The sequence below is a fragment of the Festucalex cinctus genome, chromosome 11 (genome assembly GCF_051991245.1).
Source record: "Festucalex cinctus isolate MCC-2025b chromosome 11, RoL_Fcin_1.0, whole genome shotgun sequence".
Taxonomy (NCBI): domain Eukaryota; kingdom Metazoa; phylum Chordata; class Actinopteri; order Syngnathiformes; family Syngnathidae; genus Festucalex; species Festucalex cinctus.
In genome coordinates this window covers 26,738,076-26,758,143 of record NC_135421.1, presented here as the reverse complement: position 1 = coordinate 26,758,143, position 20,068 = coordinate 26,738,076, and the positions used below count along the sequence as shown (strand labels likewise).

The 20,068-nt window shown below is 39.5% G+C and overlaps 1 protein-coding gene across 1 annotated transcript in view; it reads right to left on the bottom strand.

Annotated features, from left to right (window-relative positions):
• LOC144030642 (neuroligin-4, X-linked-like) overlaps positions 1-20,068 on the bottom strand; it is a 36,198-nt gene that overhangs the window by 7,450 nt on the left and 8,680 nt on the right. The window contains exons 4-8 of the mRNA XM_077537094.1: positions 17,898-18,050; positions 12,612-12,797; positions 11,418-11,868; positions 9,704-9,917; positions 6,364-6,488 (exon numbers count right to left, since the gene is read on the bottom strand). Coding sequence (XP_077393220.1) covers positions 6,364-6,488; positions 9,704-9,917; positions 11,418-11,868; positions 12,612-12,797; positions 17,898-18,050 — 1,129 coding nt within the window. The remainder of the gene's footprint in view (positions 1-6,363; positions 6,489-9,703; positions 9,918-11,417; positions 11,869-12,611; positions 12,798-17,897; positions 18,051-20,068) is intronic.

The following is a 20,068-nucleotide window of genomic DNA, read 5'->3' as shown; positions in this document are numbered from 1 at the left end:
TTTTCTGCAGTAGATAGACTGCATCAAAGCCTTCTCTATACTCTGGCATAAAAAAACAACAACAAAAAACATATAAATACGTCTTTGGGACACTTAAAACATTTAAAATATGACGTATTTATACGTTTTTGGGAGCGAATGAGTTAAGATTGACTGCAGGGACAGCAGATACAATCAAAACAGCACAGGCTCCAGAATCGAACACCATACGTTCCATTATACATGTAAATCATATTGCACAAATTCTTCCGACCACTTTTGCTCAACATAATTCATATGAATGGATTATAATGAAAAACAAATCACACGACATACCATCACGCCCAAGCGGGGCGTATTGTCACGAATAATGTTGTTCCGATACCGTTTTTTTGGCCCCCGATACCGATTCCGATACCCAGCTTTACAGTATCGGCCGATACCGATACCATACCGATACCTAAGTTTTTTTTTTCCTCAACATGAAAAAGCTGTCCTGCCATTGGTTCAGAGCATTCAAGGGCCAATAGCATATCTTAGATCGGCTTGCAGTGAACATGTCACATATCAGTGAATGTCGTGCACAAGCAAGACACAAGATGCTGCATCCAAAATCCTATATTAGCATTGGAATGAATGGTATCGGCATGTTACTCGTGAGTAGTCACCGATACCGATACCACTGTTTTAATGCCGTATCGGCACCCCTGCCGATACCAGTATCGGTATCGGAACAGCACTAGTCACGAAACATTTGAGTTGGGTGCAGAGGTGGGTAAAATCCAGGTCCAGAAAGTAAAAACCCTGCCAAAGTTTGGCTTTAGCCACAGGTGCATCTAATCAACCAGCAGGTATTTTTCATTTTATTATTATTATTATTGTGATTATTAATTCAATCTCTGGTGTAATAACCTTATTTAGTGATTGATTGAATTTTTTATTTTATTTTATTATCTGTTCTCATTCGAACCCCTGAGACTGACTCACGAACCTCTGGGCTTTGATCAAACCCAGGTTAAGAACCACTGAACTTAAGGCAGAATTCAGCCTGGACTGCTCCCAAGATTCAAATAATACAGGCAGCTAGCATCCCACCCTGCTGCCCATCACAAACATTGTTCTTCACTGTTTTTACAGGAGGCTCAGGAGGTCTAAATAATTGTACATGAAGAAAATCAATTAGTAGAGCTCGATATAACGGCTGTAAAAACAATATGAACTCGGCATGAATGAAAGATGCAAGCAACCTTCCCAATAATGGCTCCGAAAACACAATCCAAACATTCTCCTTTAAAACTTCAACAACTGCAGACTTCACATGTGAACACCCTCCATTAAAATTTCAACAAGGCAAACGCAAATCCCCATTTAACATTCCAGTTCCGCAACACGAGCGCAATCACATGACTCAGCGATTCGTTCGTTCAAGCGTTTTCACGTTAGCAAATGTCAGACTTTTTTCTCTTCGGACTTTCTCTCATCGCGTACAATCGATACAACGGCTGCACATCTTTTAAATCAATAATCAAGTAACACAAGACAAGGCAATGATTGTACTCGTAAGAAAAAAAACAAAAAAAAGAAACACATTCCCCGCAGAGAAAGCATCGATGTGAGTCTGCTAGCATGCAATTGATTTTGTTGTTGTTTGTAGACTGTGAGTCTCTGTTTCGAGATTCTGAACATACATACAAAATACTAACAAATTGTATTGTTTTTTTTATTCGATCTGCCGATTTATCCGCAACTTCTCTGAAAGTATATTTTTTTGCAACGTGACATACTGCGAACTGTTTATTCCCTCTGCCATTTTGGTGTTCTAATTCTGCATGTCCTGACTTAGCAACGTGCCGCTGTGATTTAGATGAAGCCCCCCTCTGCAGAGCTCTGTGTACAGTGCGCAAGGGGTCTCAGTGGAGCGTTCCTCCGATGGATTAATTACCGGGAACGACTTGAAAAAGGGTCCGTCCTCAACAAACGCTTTTTATCTCGTGCGTGGTGTCAGAGCAAAGAGATAAAAGGTCCTCTCATCCATGCCCTATTGTCACGTTTTTAATGTTTCCATGTGGAGTCTTTCGGGAGTTTCATCGACCGCTAATATACTTTCACTTTGGGTTTATTAACTCATTAGCTCCCAAAAACGTATAAATACGTCATATTTTAAATGTTTTAAGTGTCCCAAAGACGTATTTATACGTTTTTTGTTGTTGTTTTTTTTTATGCCAGAGCATAGAGAAGGCTTTGATGCAGTCTCTCTACTGCAGAAAATGGTTGAGTGGCAGCAGAGTATAAGAGATCAACCAGGCCATGTTAAAACAAGCTGATTTCCCCACAGTTCTAAGCAGATTTGTGAAAAACGATGAAACTTAGCTATGTTCTATTGCTAATTGCTGCACAGCGGAAACAGATAGGAATATACTTTTTTTTCCCTGATAAAAGAAGAGACTCTAATCTCTCTTTTGATTTGTTCCATATTTGTATAGCAATAGAACATAATAAAATTTCGCAGGCCTTGAAAATCAGTCAAAATCCAGGAAAACACTTAAGTGAAAATGGTTGGGAGTGAATGAGTTAATAAATTGGATCTCCAGAAGCATTTTTCAGCAAGCGGCAGTTCATTTTCATACGATATTCTAAAGGAGGCAGGAGTAACGGCGTGTTTCTTCTTTTATTATATCACTTCGGCTTTCATCAGTGAAATCTTTAAGTGGTTTGAAAAGGCGTCTCGGATTTGGCCCCCCCCAAAGAAAAGCTTCAAGATGCTGCCGTGACAGCAGATCTAAATCACTGCGCACTTTTCCAGAGTCGTTTGTTTCCTTTCCGGATGACATTAAGTTCAAGTTTCCGACGCCTGATGAGCGAAAGGAGATGACGACGGCATATTTTGCTTGCGCGCTCATTCCGGCGAAACAATTTGGAGTTCAAACTAAACTTCCTGGGGAAAATATGCTGATAAAGACAGCAATCATGTGGTGTGACGTCAACAAAAAGTCGGGAGACATGAGCTCGGATGGAATTATTTACCGTATTTTCAGCACTATAAGGCGCACCGCATTAGAAGGCGCACCTTCAACGAATGACATATTTTAAAACCTTTTCCGTATATAAGGCGCACCGCAGTATAAGGTGCACCGTCAACGAATGACGTATTCTAAAACTTTTCCATATATAAGGCGCACCTTCAACGAATGACATATTTTAAAACTTTTTCCATATATAAGGTGCACCGCATTATAAGGCGCACCGTCAACAAATGACATATCCTAAAACTTTTTCCATATATAAGGCGCACCGCATTATAAGGCGCACCGTCAGCGAATGACATATTTCAAAACTTTGTCAATATATAAGGCGCACCGCATTATAAGGCGCACCGTCAACAAATGACATATTCTAAAAAAAACAATTGCCATATATAAGGTGCGCCGCATTATAAGGCGCACCTTCAACGGATGATATATTCTAAAACGTTTTCCATATATAAGGCGTACCGCATTATAAGGCGCACCGTCAGTGAATGACATATTCCAAAACTGTTTCCATATATAAGGCGCACCGCATTATAAGGCGCACCTTCAACGAATGACATATTCTAAAACTTTTTCCATATATACGGCGCACCACATTATAAGGCGCACCTTCAACGAATGACATATTCTAAAACTTTTTCCATATATAGGACGCTACAGTAGAGGCTGGGGTTACGTTATGCATCCATTAGATGGTGCTGCGCTAAAGGGAATGTCAACAAAACGGTCAGATAGGTCAGTCAAACTTTATTAGTAGATTACAAACCAGCTTTCTGGCAACTCCCAAAATGAATAAACAGCTGTTTTATTATTTTCTCTGATGTAAAGTATTAGTATTAGCCAGCGATCCAAGATGGCGGGATCTTCTGCGCATGCGCGTCACCGATCGTGTCTTGACAGCGAGACCTGTTGCGGCTCAATATTGATCCATATATAAGGCGCACCGGATTATAAGGCGCATGGTCAGCTTTTGGAAAAATTGAAGGCTTTTAGGTGCGCCTTATAGTGCGGAAAATACGGTACTTGTTTTAAAGAGGAAGTCAAGTCCAAAAGTTGATTGCTTTCGGGAAGATGTTTTTTGAAATGACAACCAGCAGCGCTGGAGAAGTGATCGCGTTCAGCTTTGGAGATTCCGCTGTAATGACGGCTGTTCATTGAACGGAGGCGGCCGGCGCGTCTTAATCATCCGTGACGTACGTCCCGGCGTGTTTATGAGCGACCTTGTCCCGACCGGAGAGTGTGTCATTTCATTTGGAGTGTTTAGCTTTGCCGTCTGTGAAGCGTGCAGTCGCGCTTCGGGGAGGGCAATAGAATAAAGACGACAGCGAATTGTTACGTTCTGCATACTGACAATAAACATGGCGTTCTCCTGTACGATAATTGTATCCTATGCGCACAGCGGGGGCTTGTTTGCCTTTATGACAAGCACTCGCTATTGACGTGCATCCGAATGCAACAAAGAAAATGTGATTTCATGTGAGGAGGTGTTTTGTTTTTATGAGCAAAGGCAGCAGGAATCTTGGCTCTCTTATTTCTCCGGTGGAGGAAATTTGCTCTTGTGCTTGCCCACACGAGCAGCGCCTTCACGATGCAAAAATCTTTTTCTCTGTTCTTTATGATGAATATGCTTTTTTTTTCTCCCTATCTTTATTAGCCGGGCATATTTTCAGTTCCATGGTGGGAGTTTAAAGGCTGCTAATCTAATTGTCATATCAGGACATTACAATTAGCATGCATCCATTTTCCATTGTGTTTGACACGGGTTCTAAATTGCTCATAGTTGTGCCGTTTTTTCTGTATGTGCCCTGCATCTGGCTGGCAATTAGTCCAGGGTCAGCTGGGATATGCTCCGGCTCACACAAAACCTAATTATGGGACAAAAAAAAGTGCTATAGAAAATGGATGGATGGCTATTAAGAGCACACCTTCACAGAATAATGTTTCGCTCATGCAACCTGAGACTCACAAGGGAGCCAACATTGCACATTGTTATCCACGATTGACTTTACCGTTCATGTGTTCAGTTAACTAACATGCGTGTCTGTGAAATGTAGGAGGAAAACCAAGAGTCGGCGAGGGGAAACTTTGATGTGATTTCATGCTAATCACTAAAATTGTGCGCGGCCTTTAGCACCCTATAATGTCATTATTTCGTGAAAAAGGACTTAACTCAATCAGAAATGTAATAAAACCCAATAATGTAATAATTTCACCAATAATCTAATAAAAAAACTAATAATCCTGACTGGTATTGTAATAACATTTTTACGATAATGTAATAGATTATTACATTATTGCGGATTTATTACGTGCTCTTTTTTTCTCAAAATTGACCATGTAAAACTTGACAGATAATGTAATATCTATATCTGCTCATTTTCAGTCCAAAGTTCTGTACCCTTTGTGTTTTGAGTATCTAAGACTTTTATATACATTCACAGCAAAAATGTGGAGTGTAAAATGTTTCAGATTTCCACCCCAAATTTGTAACACTGTCCGATTTAAATTGGAGATCAGTCTTGACGTTATTTGACAGAGCTGATTTATTTAGTGTTAATTAAACCAACTCCGCAGAAATTTAATCAAAGTAAGCTCCGCCCACAGCATTCGACCAGCTCTGCCGCAAAGAATTCTGTGATATGATATACTGTAATATATATGATGTAACAATATAAAAAAAAAAAAAAAAAAAAAAAAAAAAACTTATTTCAATATAAGTCAAGATTTTTATTGCATTATTGGATTTATAGATTATTTGGTTTTATTACATTTTGGATCAAGTTAAGTGCAAATTGTATTACATTTTCAGGCGCTATTGCATTTTCAAGAAATTATTATATTATAGATTACATGTGCTACTGAATATCAGGTCAAAATAAAACAGCACTGCACTTTGCAACTCTTGGTTCAAAAACAGTGTTAGACAATTGCTTTAAAAAATATAGTCTAATAGCATATATAGCCACTTCTTGCTCAAATGATGAAGCTTAAGTTTCATGTTTTCATTTTTCTTTTCTTTGAACAACATTTACGAGCAATAAAAGGACTGTGAGCTAGAATATGGTTGAGCAAGGTCAAACGAGTGTGCTTAAGAAATTCTCGCTAAGTTCCGCACTGCAGCTTTAAAAAAAAAAAAAAAAAAAAAATCAAACAAATTACAAATGGACGCATGTGTCTTGGAGGGCTGATATAAATAGACGTGAGGAATGCTGAAGCTGTTCTTTTGTCTTTTGCCTTCTTGCTGTAGTCGGTTAAAAGACAAAGCATCACCTCCGAGGGCAAATCAATGCAACCCCCCCCCCCCCCCCCCACCCCCCCCCCCCCCCCCCCCCCAAGTGCTTTCGTAACCACTCACCCCGTCTTGGCAAAGTTGGTCCAGTAGGTCATCACCACGGCGCTAAGCATCACGTCGTTCTTGGAGAAGTTGCAGTTGAACAGATCGGTGGGGCCCACCATGGGCACGCCGAACACGTACGGCACCTACGCACACACACGGAAGGATGTCGGGAAGGGAGGGCTGGTTGTCAGTGCGACAGGTTACATGGGTTCTCTTGACAGGAAACCTACGCTTTAAATGACTCATGGCAAAATGTGATGTCACAGTGTCAGCGGAGGCAGACGCGTCTTCATGCTTGAGGGAGCTGAAAGTCATTTCGCTAAACTCATCTTCAGCTTGACAGGTCGCCCCCAATCATTTTGGGACCGAGCTCCGGTTGCGACCATTTCACGGTATTCACAGTGGCACACAGAAGCACACATACTGTGAGCTGCCATATGGAGGGTATTTGAGTGCTTCAACAAGATTATTATAGTTTTGTACTTTCATTATAGGTAGTTTTTATTTCACATGGTTGTATGGATAGTTTTAATTCGTTTTTAGAGTAGGTTTGTTAGTTTTAATTTGGCAAAAATTGCTGTTTTTATCATTCATATAATTACAAATTTTGATATATATCCCCGTCATGACGTGACATATTTGCGTGTCTAAACCCATAAAAAGGCATAATTTGGATCATGTCAACACTTCTGGTTCGTGATTGGATCCTAGCTAACCAATCGCAAGTTGTAAGTTTACAACACATTACAGCATAAGAAGAAATAAAAACATGAGCTAACCCCTCAAAAAAAAATCCATGTTGTTCTTATGTGGGGAAAAGAGTCAAAATCAGTTTAAAAAAAAATAAATAAAAATTAAAAAAAATTAATCCCGCAGGAAAAAAAAAAAAAAAATGCGGGTGTGAAGGCGTTATTTTTTTTTTAGTGCTGTCAAAGTTAAAGCGTGAACTAATTAATTAATCACAAAAAATTATCTCATTAATCATTGTATTACCACAGATTAATCACACGATTAATTTTGACCGCAGATGATCCTTTTTAGCCGACAGCGGATGGTTACATTAAAGGTAGTTGTTTGAGCAATAAATATAACTACATGCATTAATAAATGTTTACATATGCCGTAGGTCATTTTTTCCCATTTTGAATTATTATAATAATTAATTGATTAGAAAAAGCAGGACGAGCGTGTGCAGTGGATATAAATTTTTGAAGATGTCCTCATAACATTAAATGTCGAAAAAATGAACACATAACAGGTGCGCTTCAAATTTAGCGGGCAAAATATGTTGGGGGGGAAAAAAAAGTCTTTTTAATTCAGTGATTAATCATGATTAATCAAAATTCTGATTAATCTGATTAAAAAATTTAATCATTTGACAGCTCTAGTTTTTTTTTATTGATGTCACATGTAAATAATAATAATAATAATAATAATAATAACAATAATAATAGTAATATTTTTTTGACAATTCCAGGTAAATATGTCAGAAAAGGGAATATTCAAAGGCATATGAAGTCTTTATGCAGGTTATGTATAATAAGCAACACTTCTAAAGTCCCCAATAGTTCTCTGAATCTTTAAATCTCTTTAACCGTTAATCTTTTACGCATCCTCAGTCTGCCGTCGACAATAAAAAAATCCAATCTCCACGTTGTGGGCTGAGCGTGGATGACAGTGCGCTACTGCTCACAAGAGATTTGCGGTTTGCCAGTTTTATTATCACTGTAATATATAAAATTTTCCACTAGCGTGATTATTGCCGGAGGCAACCATGAGCGCAAGCACCTCTCCTCTGTTGCTAGATTTACGTTGATCAACCGCAGGAAGCAGTCAGGCACATCAGGCGCGTTAGCTGCGGCTATGCTAACATTAGCATGTCCGCCCCGTGAAGCGCGGCCCATATTTAATGGAGTCGTTAAAAAAAAAGCGGCGAAACAAAGAGCTACATTTTTATGAAGCTGACGAGGAGAAAGCTGTGTGCTCAGGGTCGGCCTTATCGGCGCGCGTTCGGGGTTGTGGCGTGCAGGTGGGCGGGAGGAGACGCTGCCGCAGTCCATCTCCATTAGCTGCTAACGTTCTGCCTTTTAACGATAACTACTAACACCCAGCAGGAAAGTCTTATAGAAGAATGGTTACAACACATAGTCTGTTAAGATACAGTTTCATTAATATGTCTGGCACATGAAATAATGTATAATTGAAAATGTGTATTTGTCCATTTTTGGGGGGATGGGGTTGGGGTGATGGGTCGCTAATGCTAAATGCTATCCTGGCTGATTGTTCAACAGCAACAATAATGTACGGCTAGAAAGCTCAGCTTGCATTGTTTGACCAGTGACTGCATGGTGACCGCAGTGGCTAGTTGGACTACATTTCCCACGATTCTTAGATGCAAAAGCAGGAAGTAGTTCCAGTTCCAGTCAATGCCTATTGCCAGCAACTGATTTGAAGCGGATGTGAATGAGAATGTACATGTAAAGAGGATCGAATTTAACAATTACATTACTTTGTAATGGATTTAGCATATGAATTGCTATGACAACGGTGCGATTGACATACACAGAGCAAAAATCGGGACGTCGGGAAAGGACCTGCGTAATATCGAGACAAAACAATGGGGTTCATCTTCCACTATCATGACACTGAAAATGGACAAAAGTAGTTGGACAATCATATTTATCCCAACTGATTTGAGTGAGCGTTCAGGAATACTCTTATCTGGTCACCAGCCTATCACCAGCCACATACAGACAAACAGTCTTTCGCACTCACAATAACGGCTATGGAATTGGAATTAGAAAGAAAAAATACGTGACAAACTTTGGGACATTACTTTTCACCAAAGGTTTTTTGGTAGATAAGCTACATTATGGATTTCTGTCCCCAAAATTCCATTGTCATTTTTTCTCATTTTTAGCTCCACGCAACCAAGTATGTAGTTGAGATGAAATGCTAATTCGTGCACATGAAAAACTCATTTTGGGTTAAACATCCCATCAACAGCCTGGATAAGCAAATGGAGCGTACTTTTGCTAGAAAAAGCAATATTCAAAGTCCCTTTAGGTCATACTGCCGCCATTGAAGCAACCTGGCTAAGAAGGAATTTAAATGACTCTCAGTAATAATGATTCCTTTCAATGGCAGACTTTTCAGAATGTCATTTTAGCTCATTCAAGGCTCAAATAAAATTCAATCATGCTATCCCTGTCCATTGTTTGGCTTTAGTTCCGAGCATAGATGGTGTGCTTGATTTGCCGTCCAGTTTGAAGCCACAGATATTTTGTGCTCATGTTATTTCTACAATATCTCTATGTCATATCGAGGACTCTGTAAAAGCAGTTTCATGTCATCTTACCTCATCACCATGTGCAGAATCAGCCCAAGGAGGCGTGGCTTCGCTCTGGCAGTGGTGGTAAAAGGAGTAGAAGTAGGTGGGTGAGCCGTACTGAGCGTGGAGGTCCGCCGTGGCGATGGCCGGAGCCACCCACTGGTGGTCTGTGAACAGCGCCACCAGGGTCTTCCGTCGGGTTTCCGCGTTGTCACGGTCGGCCCAGTCCGTGTACATGAACCTTTGGTTTAGAAACGCGAGTGGCGTGCCAGGTTAGGCCGGTCGATTCCGGACGTCGTCAATCAAATCCACACCAATAACTACATGACAACATTGATTTTTGTGTCGGCCCATTGACAGCTGCAACATAATGGCGGCTTCAAGTCATCACAAATGCTCCGTTGGATGTAAACGAGTCGCCGTGTCACATGTTGCAGAGAACGAGCGCCGGTTGTGAGTCATTATCCAACAGTTGCTTGGCAACGTGATTGTAACAAACTACCGTTCAAAAAAAGTCCATTAGCGCTCACGCGAAATAGACATGACATGCTAATGTTCGAATGTATGACGAATCGGTTCCCTTCTAAGACTCTTCGAAGCTAATAAAAAGGCAGATGTCAAGAAAGTATCATGTCGGGATTTGAATGGATGAAGCTACACGAGCAAAAGTGGAATCTTAGTCCAGGTTGTTGTCTTGTTAGTTTTGCTTGTTTTCATTCCACATTTCGTTGTTTGCTGGATTCACTCCAGGAGCTCTCCATGAACCGAAAACACGATATTGAAAAATTACGTCACGGACCGTGTTGCTCAAGTTTATGATTATTTATTACTTGTTTCAAAGTAACTTGTTCCATTATAGTACTAACTTTGAGCTCGTCAATTAAGGGCTCTGTAAAGACATGGCAGGAAAACTAACTTACCTAATTTCCTTTTTTTTTTTTTTTTTTTTTTTTTTTTACAAACAAGACATCCATTAGCAGTTAACAGCAAAATCTTATATTTGCAATAATTGCATTGTAGTGCGTAGGGTTGTGAATTGCCTAGTACCTCACGATTCGATTCGATACCGATTAATCCCGATACGAATTTATAAGTCGATTGTTGTGATTTTTTTTTAACTCAAATTTAGAAAATACTATTCAGTAAACTTGTACATGTACACTGTAAGATTTGTATGAAAATGTATTATTTATTTACCTGAAACTTCAGTCATAACTGTATTTAACAAACAGGTTGTAATCTGTTTCATATTTGAACAGCTTTGAAATAAAATATTAAGGCTTAATGTTCCATTAATTAATATAACATTTTTCTATGATTAAGGTGTGAACCCTAACCCCGAGTAAGACATTTTCTTCAATATTTTTCCATCAAAAATGGACGTTTAAAAATCGATTCGGCCACCTATTGAATCGATTAGAGAATTGCGCGATGTAATATCGCGATATATTGCCGAATCGATTTTTTTTTAACACCCCTAGTAGTGCGCTACTTCTGAAACTGTTCACAAATCTATTTGGGGATAGAATCACGAGCCACAAGAACTGCCGTAAGGGAATTTATTTTTTATTTATTTATTTAAAAAAAATGCATTTTAAAGGTATCCTGTCATTGGATATCCATGACCAGCTTTCACACTGACTTTCCTGTAAATTGAGGCGTTCAGATTGTGTTCAAATCCCAAATTTGAATTGTGAAACAGTTGCACTACGGATTAAAAACATAATATAAACATATTCACCTTATACTCTCTCTGAGCGTATCGCGGCCCTCCGGGTATCCATACAGACTATCCACAAAGTCCGACACCGCGAAGTCAAAGTCCTCGGCCGTGACGCCGTCCTCGGAGTCCACGATGCCTTCCACGAACTTCACCCCCTCGCCCTGATTCACCCCCAGCATCACGTCGTAGTTGAGGAACTCCCCCTGCTCCATCAGGATCTGCGGGTCGTCCGGTATCACGTCGCCGTCGATGACGGGCGCGAAGGCCGTGTGGTATTTGGCCGGCGTGACGTGCTGCTCCACCAGCTCTCTGTAGCTGCGGCCCTGGAGGCAGGCCACCAGTTGGGTGCTGTCGTCGATGCCGCAGCCCACCCGCTCGCCCAGCTGTCGCGCGTACTTGCTGGGCTGGTAGTTGACGGCCCAACTGGCTAAAGCGCTGCCGCTCTGGATGATGGCCCTGTGGAACAAATCTGAGGCAGACGGGAACGCAATTTACAAATTGAGTTCATCGGAGAATATGTACGTGTGTTTTTAGTGTCGATAGTATGCCCGAAGAGTCTGGATGTTGAAGCCCTAATCCCTAATTTTAAAACACAATTTAACTCATTCCCTGCCAATCCAATTAAAAAAGAATCTTTGACGTCTATTGTCGTCAATGGCAGTGAATGAGTTAAAAACCTAATCCTAATTTGAAACTCTGCCTTGAAACCCCAACTGCTCTACCCTTACCTAGCCTTGAAATGCTAATTTCAATTTATAACTGTGGCTGCAAGGCCAAATGTAAAACCTCAATCCTAATTTTAAACCCTAACCCAGCCTTGAAACCCCTATTTGAAACAATAATCCAGGATGACAGTAATTTGAAATGTGAAACCCTAACCATACTCTAAAACTCTAACCCTTACTTGAAACCCCTATTTAAAACCTTAATCATTTTTTTGAAACCCTAATCCAGGATTTAAAGTAATTTGAAACCCTAAATCTGAACCCTATTATGAAACCTGAACAAAAAAAAAAAAAAAACTCAACCCATTCTTAAAGTCCCAATATGAAACCCAAACCCTAGTTCAAAACCCAAACCCAGACTTGAAACCCTAACAGGAAAGTACCCTCTGGTGGCTATTCTGAGGGTACAATGTGATGTGCCAGTGCACATCACATTGTACCCTCAAAATAGCCACTTTTCAGCCCTAGTAAACAATTTCTTCCTCACCCTCAGAGTAGTGAGACAAAGTGAGGAGACTAACGCAGGAAGCTCCAGCTCCGGACCCGAACACAGTCACCCTGTTTGGGTCTCCTCCAAAGGCTGCGATGTTCTCCTTGACCCAGCGCAGAGCTTGGATCTGGTCCAGCAGGCCATAGTTCCCTTTGGCGGCCTGGTCCCCCGTACTCAGAAATCCTGCAGAGGTGACACAGTGTGTAAATTCACAATGTGTCGATTGAAGAAAGATACAAATGAGTCACGCTGAAGGTGTGTAGTTGAGACTCTAATTAAGAATAGGGGTGGGAACCTTTGGCCACCTCCCGATATGATACGATATGCGATACAAGGCTCACGATAACGATTGTCTCACGATACTGCGATTATCCATATATTGCTCAGGTCATTTATCTATGCTAAAGCTAATCATAAAATAATAATAATAATAATAATAATAATAATAATATCAAATAAATAAATAAATAATACAAAATAAATTATAAATAATAAATCAATAATAATAATAAAATAAAAAAGACTAAAAAATAATTTGTATTATAATAATAATATACATAAATATAAATATAATATATAAATATATTTAGGCCTATACAGAAATATAAAAAACAAATAATAATAATAATAATAATAACAATAATAATAATAATCAATAATAATAATCAATAATAATAAAACTAAGATCATGAGTCTTCTTCGCCTGAAGACTTGCGTCCATTTCCCCGCCACTCTTTTGAGGCGCTCCCCCTAGTGGCCCGCCAAGTAATTGCTCAATAAGTCATGAACAATGGAGCCGTTCTAGTGGCTGGTTATTAACTACAAATATCACGATACTTGCGTAGACGTATCGATAATCTATCGGAAGACAAAATATCACGATATCGATATATCGTCACACTCCTAATTAAGAACCTCAACTTCAAACCCTCACCCTACTTTGGAAGCTTGACTTAAAGCCGTAACTTGGAACCCAAACAGTGGCTTGAAACCCAAATTAGAAACCCAAGTGTGAGTTTGAAACCAAGTGCGAGTTTCAACACATCCTAGCTAGCTAGCTAGCTTCTGCCATTGGACACAATTACAACACAAGACCCTTCAAAAAAAACGCACTTGACTGTATATCTCAGCAGTGCAGAAGCTCATTGAGTGTAATGCGAGAGGTAACGAAAGCAAAAAAAAAACGTAAAGCTCATTCATTTTTATAACCCACCAGTAATCCTCTCAAACAAGAAGCATATTAATGGCCAATTAAAGCCCCGTTTCCAATTTTAGGTCGCTTTGAATATGCTGAATGTGTTCACGGTAAGATCTAGGTCAGCATTGGAATTGAGTAAGACATGCTGAATACGATTACGGAAAAAGAACAAGAAAAAGCGTGCCGTGCTTGTACATCCGCCAGCTCACCTCACGCATCCAACAAGTACGATGACGAAAGTGTGAAGGCGCCGCCACTCGTGATGATGATGATGATGATGATGATGATGATGATGATGAACACGATCTTAATGGAGGTGATTAAAACACAAACACATGACTATTCTGGTAGCCCTGAATAGTCATTAAAATTCGAGCCATTCAACAAACTTAATGAACAGGTTTTTGTTTTTTTTCATTCATGAAGAAGCAGCAGATTTGTGTCATTTGTTAAAACGCCTCATGAGCCTCTCCTGAACTCAACTCATTATGGCAGTGTGAAGGTCTGCGTAGAATAGCTTTAACTCATTCACTGCCAATGACGACTATAGACGTCCAAAATCCAAGCAAACAGCCAGTGCAAATTTTGACAAGAAATTTTGAAATTAGTTTTAGTATTTCATTGTTTTCATTCATAGTTATTAATAACATGAATAACAACGATGACAACAATTTCATTGCTAAGCGCTACCATCGTGCGTAGAACGGATTCCTGTTACCCTACAACACGGGCGTTGACGTTCTTGTGATCGGTCTTACTGAGACCACATACTGGGTCTCGGCCTCCAAAAGCCAATTTTGGTCGACTAAAATTGCTCTTTATTTTTGTTGACTAAAATTGGATTAAAACTAAAATACAATCGGGTGACTGAGTTATGACTAAGGCTTTAATTTAATTTTGTAAGAAGACTATAACAAAAACTAAATTATTTATTTATTTATTTATTTATTAAAATTGTAATTTTAAATTTTCTTTTTTTTTTTTTTTTTCAAAATTAACACTGCCGGTTTGCTTGGATTTTGACAACGTCTATAGTTGTCATTGGCAGTGAATGAGTTAATTATGTTGATAAATGAATCGCCTTTTGAGGGACTCATCCATTTTTGCAAACACGTGTAAACATTAATGTACATAAACCCCCGGCAGTGCCATTGGTTGGCTCTCTCTTATTCTCCTAAAACCAAGAAATGGGCGTGTACAGTGGACAACAAAAAAGCAGCTTTTAATTTTATTTTTTTTGTTTTTGTTGTTGTATATTTTTAATTGTGCAAAAATCATGTACATGCATTGGTCTCGAATATTTTAGCGCTTCACCCACTGGTGGAAATTATCTGAAATGATTTGCATTTGGAACTGCACTCAAAGCTGGAATATAAAATATGCTTTTAATTATTTAAGCAAACTGAGCACATAAATACTACTCGCATATATATTTTTTAAATTACATTTTTAATACCGCTTCATGAGAAAATGATTACAAATCACTCATGGCAAAACATGCTGTGTCAGCACATCTTTAACCTTGCGGACACATAGCAGAAGTATTGGGTGGAAAAATGTCATAATTATTCATGTAAAGGTATGATGTGTCACCACTTGAATAAGAATATGCTCACGCAAAAGCATACAATGTTAATATCCTAATACGCTCAGTGCTCAACATGAAACTGCATTTTTTTTTTTTTTTATGTTTTAAGGTTGGCACTGGAGATAAAGCGCTTAACCATTAAAGAGGAAGTCAAAAAGCACCTGCTTTTTCGCCCCCATCTTCGGGGGCGGCCATTTTGCCTCTTGCTGTTGAGTGGAAATGGCAATCACAGTGGCTCAAGTAACAACCAATCAAGGTTCACCTGTTTTCTGAGTTTGGTCATGTGATGTTCACAAGCTGAGCCGTGAATGGTCGTTACCTGAACTCTGAGCAACTGTGATGTCATTCGCAGTCGGCAGGAGGTGGCAAAATGGCCGCCCCCTGAGATGGATCAAAACGGGTGGATTTTGCTGCTTAATTCATATTCAAATGCCAAAATTAATCAGAGAATACCATGTTTAGACTTAAATTTATTTATTTTTTTTGGGTTGACATCCACTTTAAATCTTTTACTGCCACACGTTATCAAAAAAAAACAACAACTTTGATATGATAAAGGTTTTGATCGGTCACAAAAAGAGATACAATGATTCCATCTGCTGGCCATAGTGTTTTTGATTCCACAACCCATTGACCAGGCAGCGATGCACTTAAGACATTGCATTGAGAAAAAAAATAATCAATTAATTCAATGATTTTTTTTTTATACAATATTGTTTGACAACCCACTTCCTCAATTGTTTTTATGATGATTGCAGGTATACGTGCCGACCTTTGTGCTTGTCGGCAAATCTTTCAGCCCAAATCACACGCACGCACACACACACACACACTCAGCTCATCCTGTTAATTCTCATTCAGCAAGTGTGCAATGTTATTAGCAGACCAAAAATAGCATCATGGGTAATTACACCGCTGTTGCTCCTCTCTAAAGGGCAGTGTGGCAAATAAGAAAAAAAAAATTGGTAAAGTTCAACGTGTATTGTTTGCATACAAACAAATGTGTTAGGTGGATACAGCGCACTCGTTTACAACAAGTAGCAAATAAATAAAAAGATGGTGTGGGTGCACGGAACATCTACTGTATTTCCTCAAATGGCCTCCACTGTAAAATATGCCGGACTCAAACTAATCGATAAATGAAATAAATGCCACGCTTGGCGGGGCACATATAGACAAACAAGCATTCACACTCACATTCACAGCTAAGGCGGAATAACAAGAGGAAACCCGAACAAGCATGATGCAAAAATCCACACAAAATGAGATTTGAACCCAAAACCTCTCAAATGTGAGGCAGACTTCCTAACCATTAGTACAACATGCTTCCCACGATTTTTTTTTAAAGTGTCATCATTTACATGCAATAAACCCAACTCTTTGCTCGTTTTGTACTCAAGCCAAATCCATGTCTAATATGAAAATATTGCTTTGGTGCCATCTGGTGGCAACTTGATGACAAGCAACCATGTTGAACTGAAGATAGTTGCTTCGTTTAGTCAATTCAGAGCTTTGTCAAATAGAACAAGTGTCTTCATTTATTTGTAAAATTGAATCGTATTTTTGCATTAAAAAAAAAAAAAAAAGCATTCATACAAATAAAATTATCTCCCGTAATTATGGTAAAAACCATTATGTAATACTGTAATTAGAGATGGGCCCAACTTACACCGGCTTTATTTTTTGGTACTAAGTACTCATGGAGACTGTCAATAACAAACACAGATATTTAGAGTGAAAACATCTGACACCGAGTAAGTCCTCCTCAGCAGTAGTTGGCGCTATAATAATAAATCATCTACATCAGAAAGAACGGTCTTTATTTACAATATTTTGTCCTTGCGTTAAATGAAATGTTCAGTACTCGCTATTAGGTATGTCACGATAAGGGCAATATCGTGATATCGTGATATTAAAACTGCCACAATATCGTCGTCGTCATGTTCACAATATTTAAAAGGAACACATCTGTTAAAAAAAGTCAGGTTGATTTCCATCTGTGCAGTTCTAGCACCCTCTAGTGGCTAGTTGATTAGTGCAATTTAATTTTCATTAGGGATGTTTTGGCCTCCTATGTTTAAAATCGATGCTAATTGTCAGCTGAAGGGGAACCGAATTTGCTTGTGAAGCGATCAATGTGTGCTTGCATTACCAATTAAGTGCCTCAATATTGTTATTAGCAATTGTAGGTGGTTTATATGGATTGCTGTTATGTACGAAATCACAATATTGTGCTTTTTTTTTAGTATGAGCTCTTTTTTTTACAATATTGTGATCTTTTTTTAAATATCGCCAAAGCCCCCACAATATCGTGATAATTATCGTATCGTGACCTTCATAACGTGATAATATCGTATCGTGATGTTTGGATATCGTTACATCCCTATTCGCTATAGATGCGTACTCGAGTACATACTCGTACTAGTGAAAAAGTGGTCAAGTTTTTTTTCAGCCACACAAAATTCCATTTTAAATTTCCGAGCGGGTATGTTTTTACCGAGCACGCCCAAGCGGTAGTTGAGCGTGACGACGATGACGTTGCCGTAGCTGGCCAGCACGCTGCCGTCCATCATGTTGCCGGTGCCTTCCGTGTACGAGCCGCCGTGGACGTAGACCATCACGGGCCTCTGCCCGCCCTCCTCGTGAATGTCTGCCGGGAGAAGAAAAGAGGATGAAGTGCATGTGTGCGTAATAGCGAGTGACAGCCCGATTGGCCTCCCGTCCGTTTGTATGCGTCTAATCAATCCGCAGGCAAGGCGGAGCCTCCCCTGCATCCTTATGCTTTGCCCCCCCCCCCCCCCCCAACTCACTACCTTAATCTATCTGCAAGTGGATAGAAATTGAGGCATGTGAGACTGTTCATGCTGGTTATGGAGGAAAAACAAGCGTGTGTGTGTGTGTGTGTGTGTGTGCGTGTGCTGGGCATGTATCAACCACTATGCATGCATGAGTGCGTCTTTGTCCTTCTCACTTGCCTCCACAAGTAGAAGCGCAAAGCCCACAGCAACTGGCGCAGGTGTCTGCATTTTAAGCTCCAGCTCGTGCATGCAGAGGGACGAATTACAGTCAAAGCACTGAAGTCGGACACAATGTGATCCAGCACGCTCATTCCCAAAATTTGGGTAAAAATAAATAAAAATCACCACAAGAAATTAAAATGATCTATTTCAAGGTCAAACTGTGGTCATCAAGAAACCATCATTTACTGTACAGGCAATAATGTAGCATACTAAATGGTCATACAAGTGGAAAATAAAGTGCTATATAGCTGAATTGGAAGAACTCAACTCATTCACTCGCAGCCATTTTCACAGACGCAATCCCGTTCGCTCCCGGCTGTTTTACTGGATTTTGACTGATTTTGCAAGGCCCACAGAATATTGTGTTCAATTGCTATAAAAGCATGGAACCTACCAAAAGAAAGATTAAAGTCTCTTCTTTCATCAGGAAAAAAAAAAAGTATGTTTATATCTGTTTCCGTTTTGCAGCTAAGTTTCATCAGTTTTCGCAAATCTATTTAAAATTGTAAGTAATTTAGCTTTTTTTCTAGATGGCCCTGGTTGATCTCCTTTGCTCTGCTGCCACCTGCTGGCCGTTTGTGTAATAACTACCATTTCTGCAACTGTTCTTTGCAGTTGAGAGGCTGCATCAAAGCCTTCTGTATGCTCTAGCATAAAAATACAAGAAAAACGTATAAATACGTCTTTGGGACACTTAAAACATAAAACAAAAAAACGTATTTTCACGTTATTGGGAGCAAATGAGTTAAGGTCACAAATGTCAGCCCCAGCATAAGTCCTTTTTCCCCTCATCATAGAACAACATAAAACGTCTTTGTTGGCATCAGTGGTTATCTGGCGTAATTATAATGTGCAGTTAGCTAGCTTGCTGTGCCTCTATCCCGAAAATATATAGTCCAGATAGTTTCTGCTGGCATGGCCGCTTTAGCGCGCCTCCTTGTCACGACATGGAAAAGTATGACAGTGATCCATTGGGATAGCTTTAAAGATAATATATTTTCATGAGCTCAAACATGTAGTTATATGTAGGCATCAGGAAAACTCTCTTCACATTGCCATATACAGGAGGCTACAGTACTTTTTTTTGTAAAAATATTAGAGTTTACCAAGACTGTATGCGTCTGATGCGCTAATGTAGCCACGTCAACGTATGGTAAAGATTTACTTTTTACTCCAGGATTCCTTTTTTCACTTTTAGTAAAGTTTTAAATCAATCCGTGTTCTGTTGTAGCAGGCTAGCTAGCTAGCGCTAAGCTAACCTGGGGGAGTGTTTCCAGTCCACTCGATTCTCACGCAAATCCGAGAATTCTTACTTGGCATTCTTTGAATGATAGTTAAGAATAAGAATGCTGTTTACATTAGGGCTGTCAAAATGAAAGTATTAAGACTGGAGATTATTTTAAATTCATTAAAGCGTTCAATAAATTAAGTCAAGTCAGTGTGCAGCCAAACTTGGAAAAGTCACTGGTGGGAAGATGAATAAACACGGACTATCTGTCGTTTTACTTTCTGATTTACTTACTTGTTGCTTGTTGGAGAACTCAAAAGTAATTTACAGTAATTGCAAAAGTTACTTTGCAGAACGCCCTGCGATTGGCTGGCAACCAGTCCAGGGTGTCCCCCGCCTACTGCCCATAGCCAGCTGAGA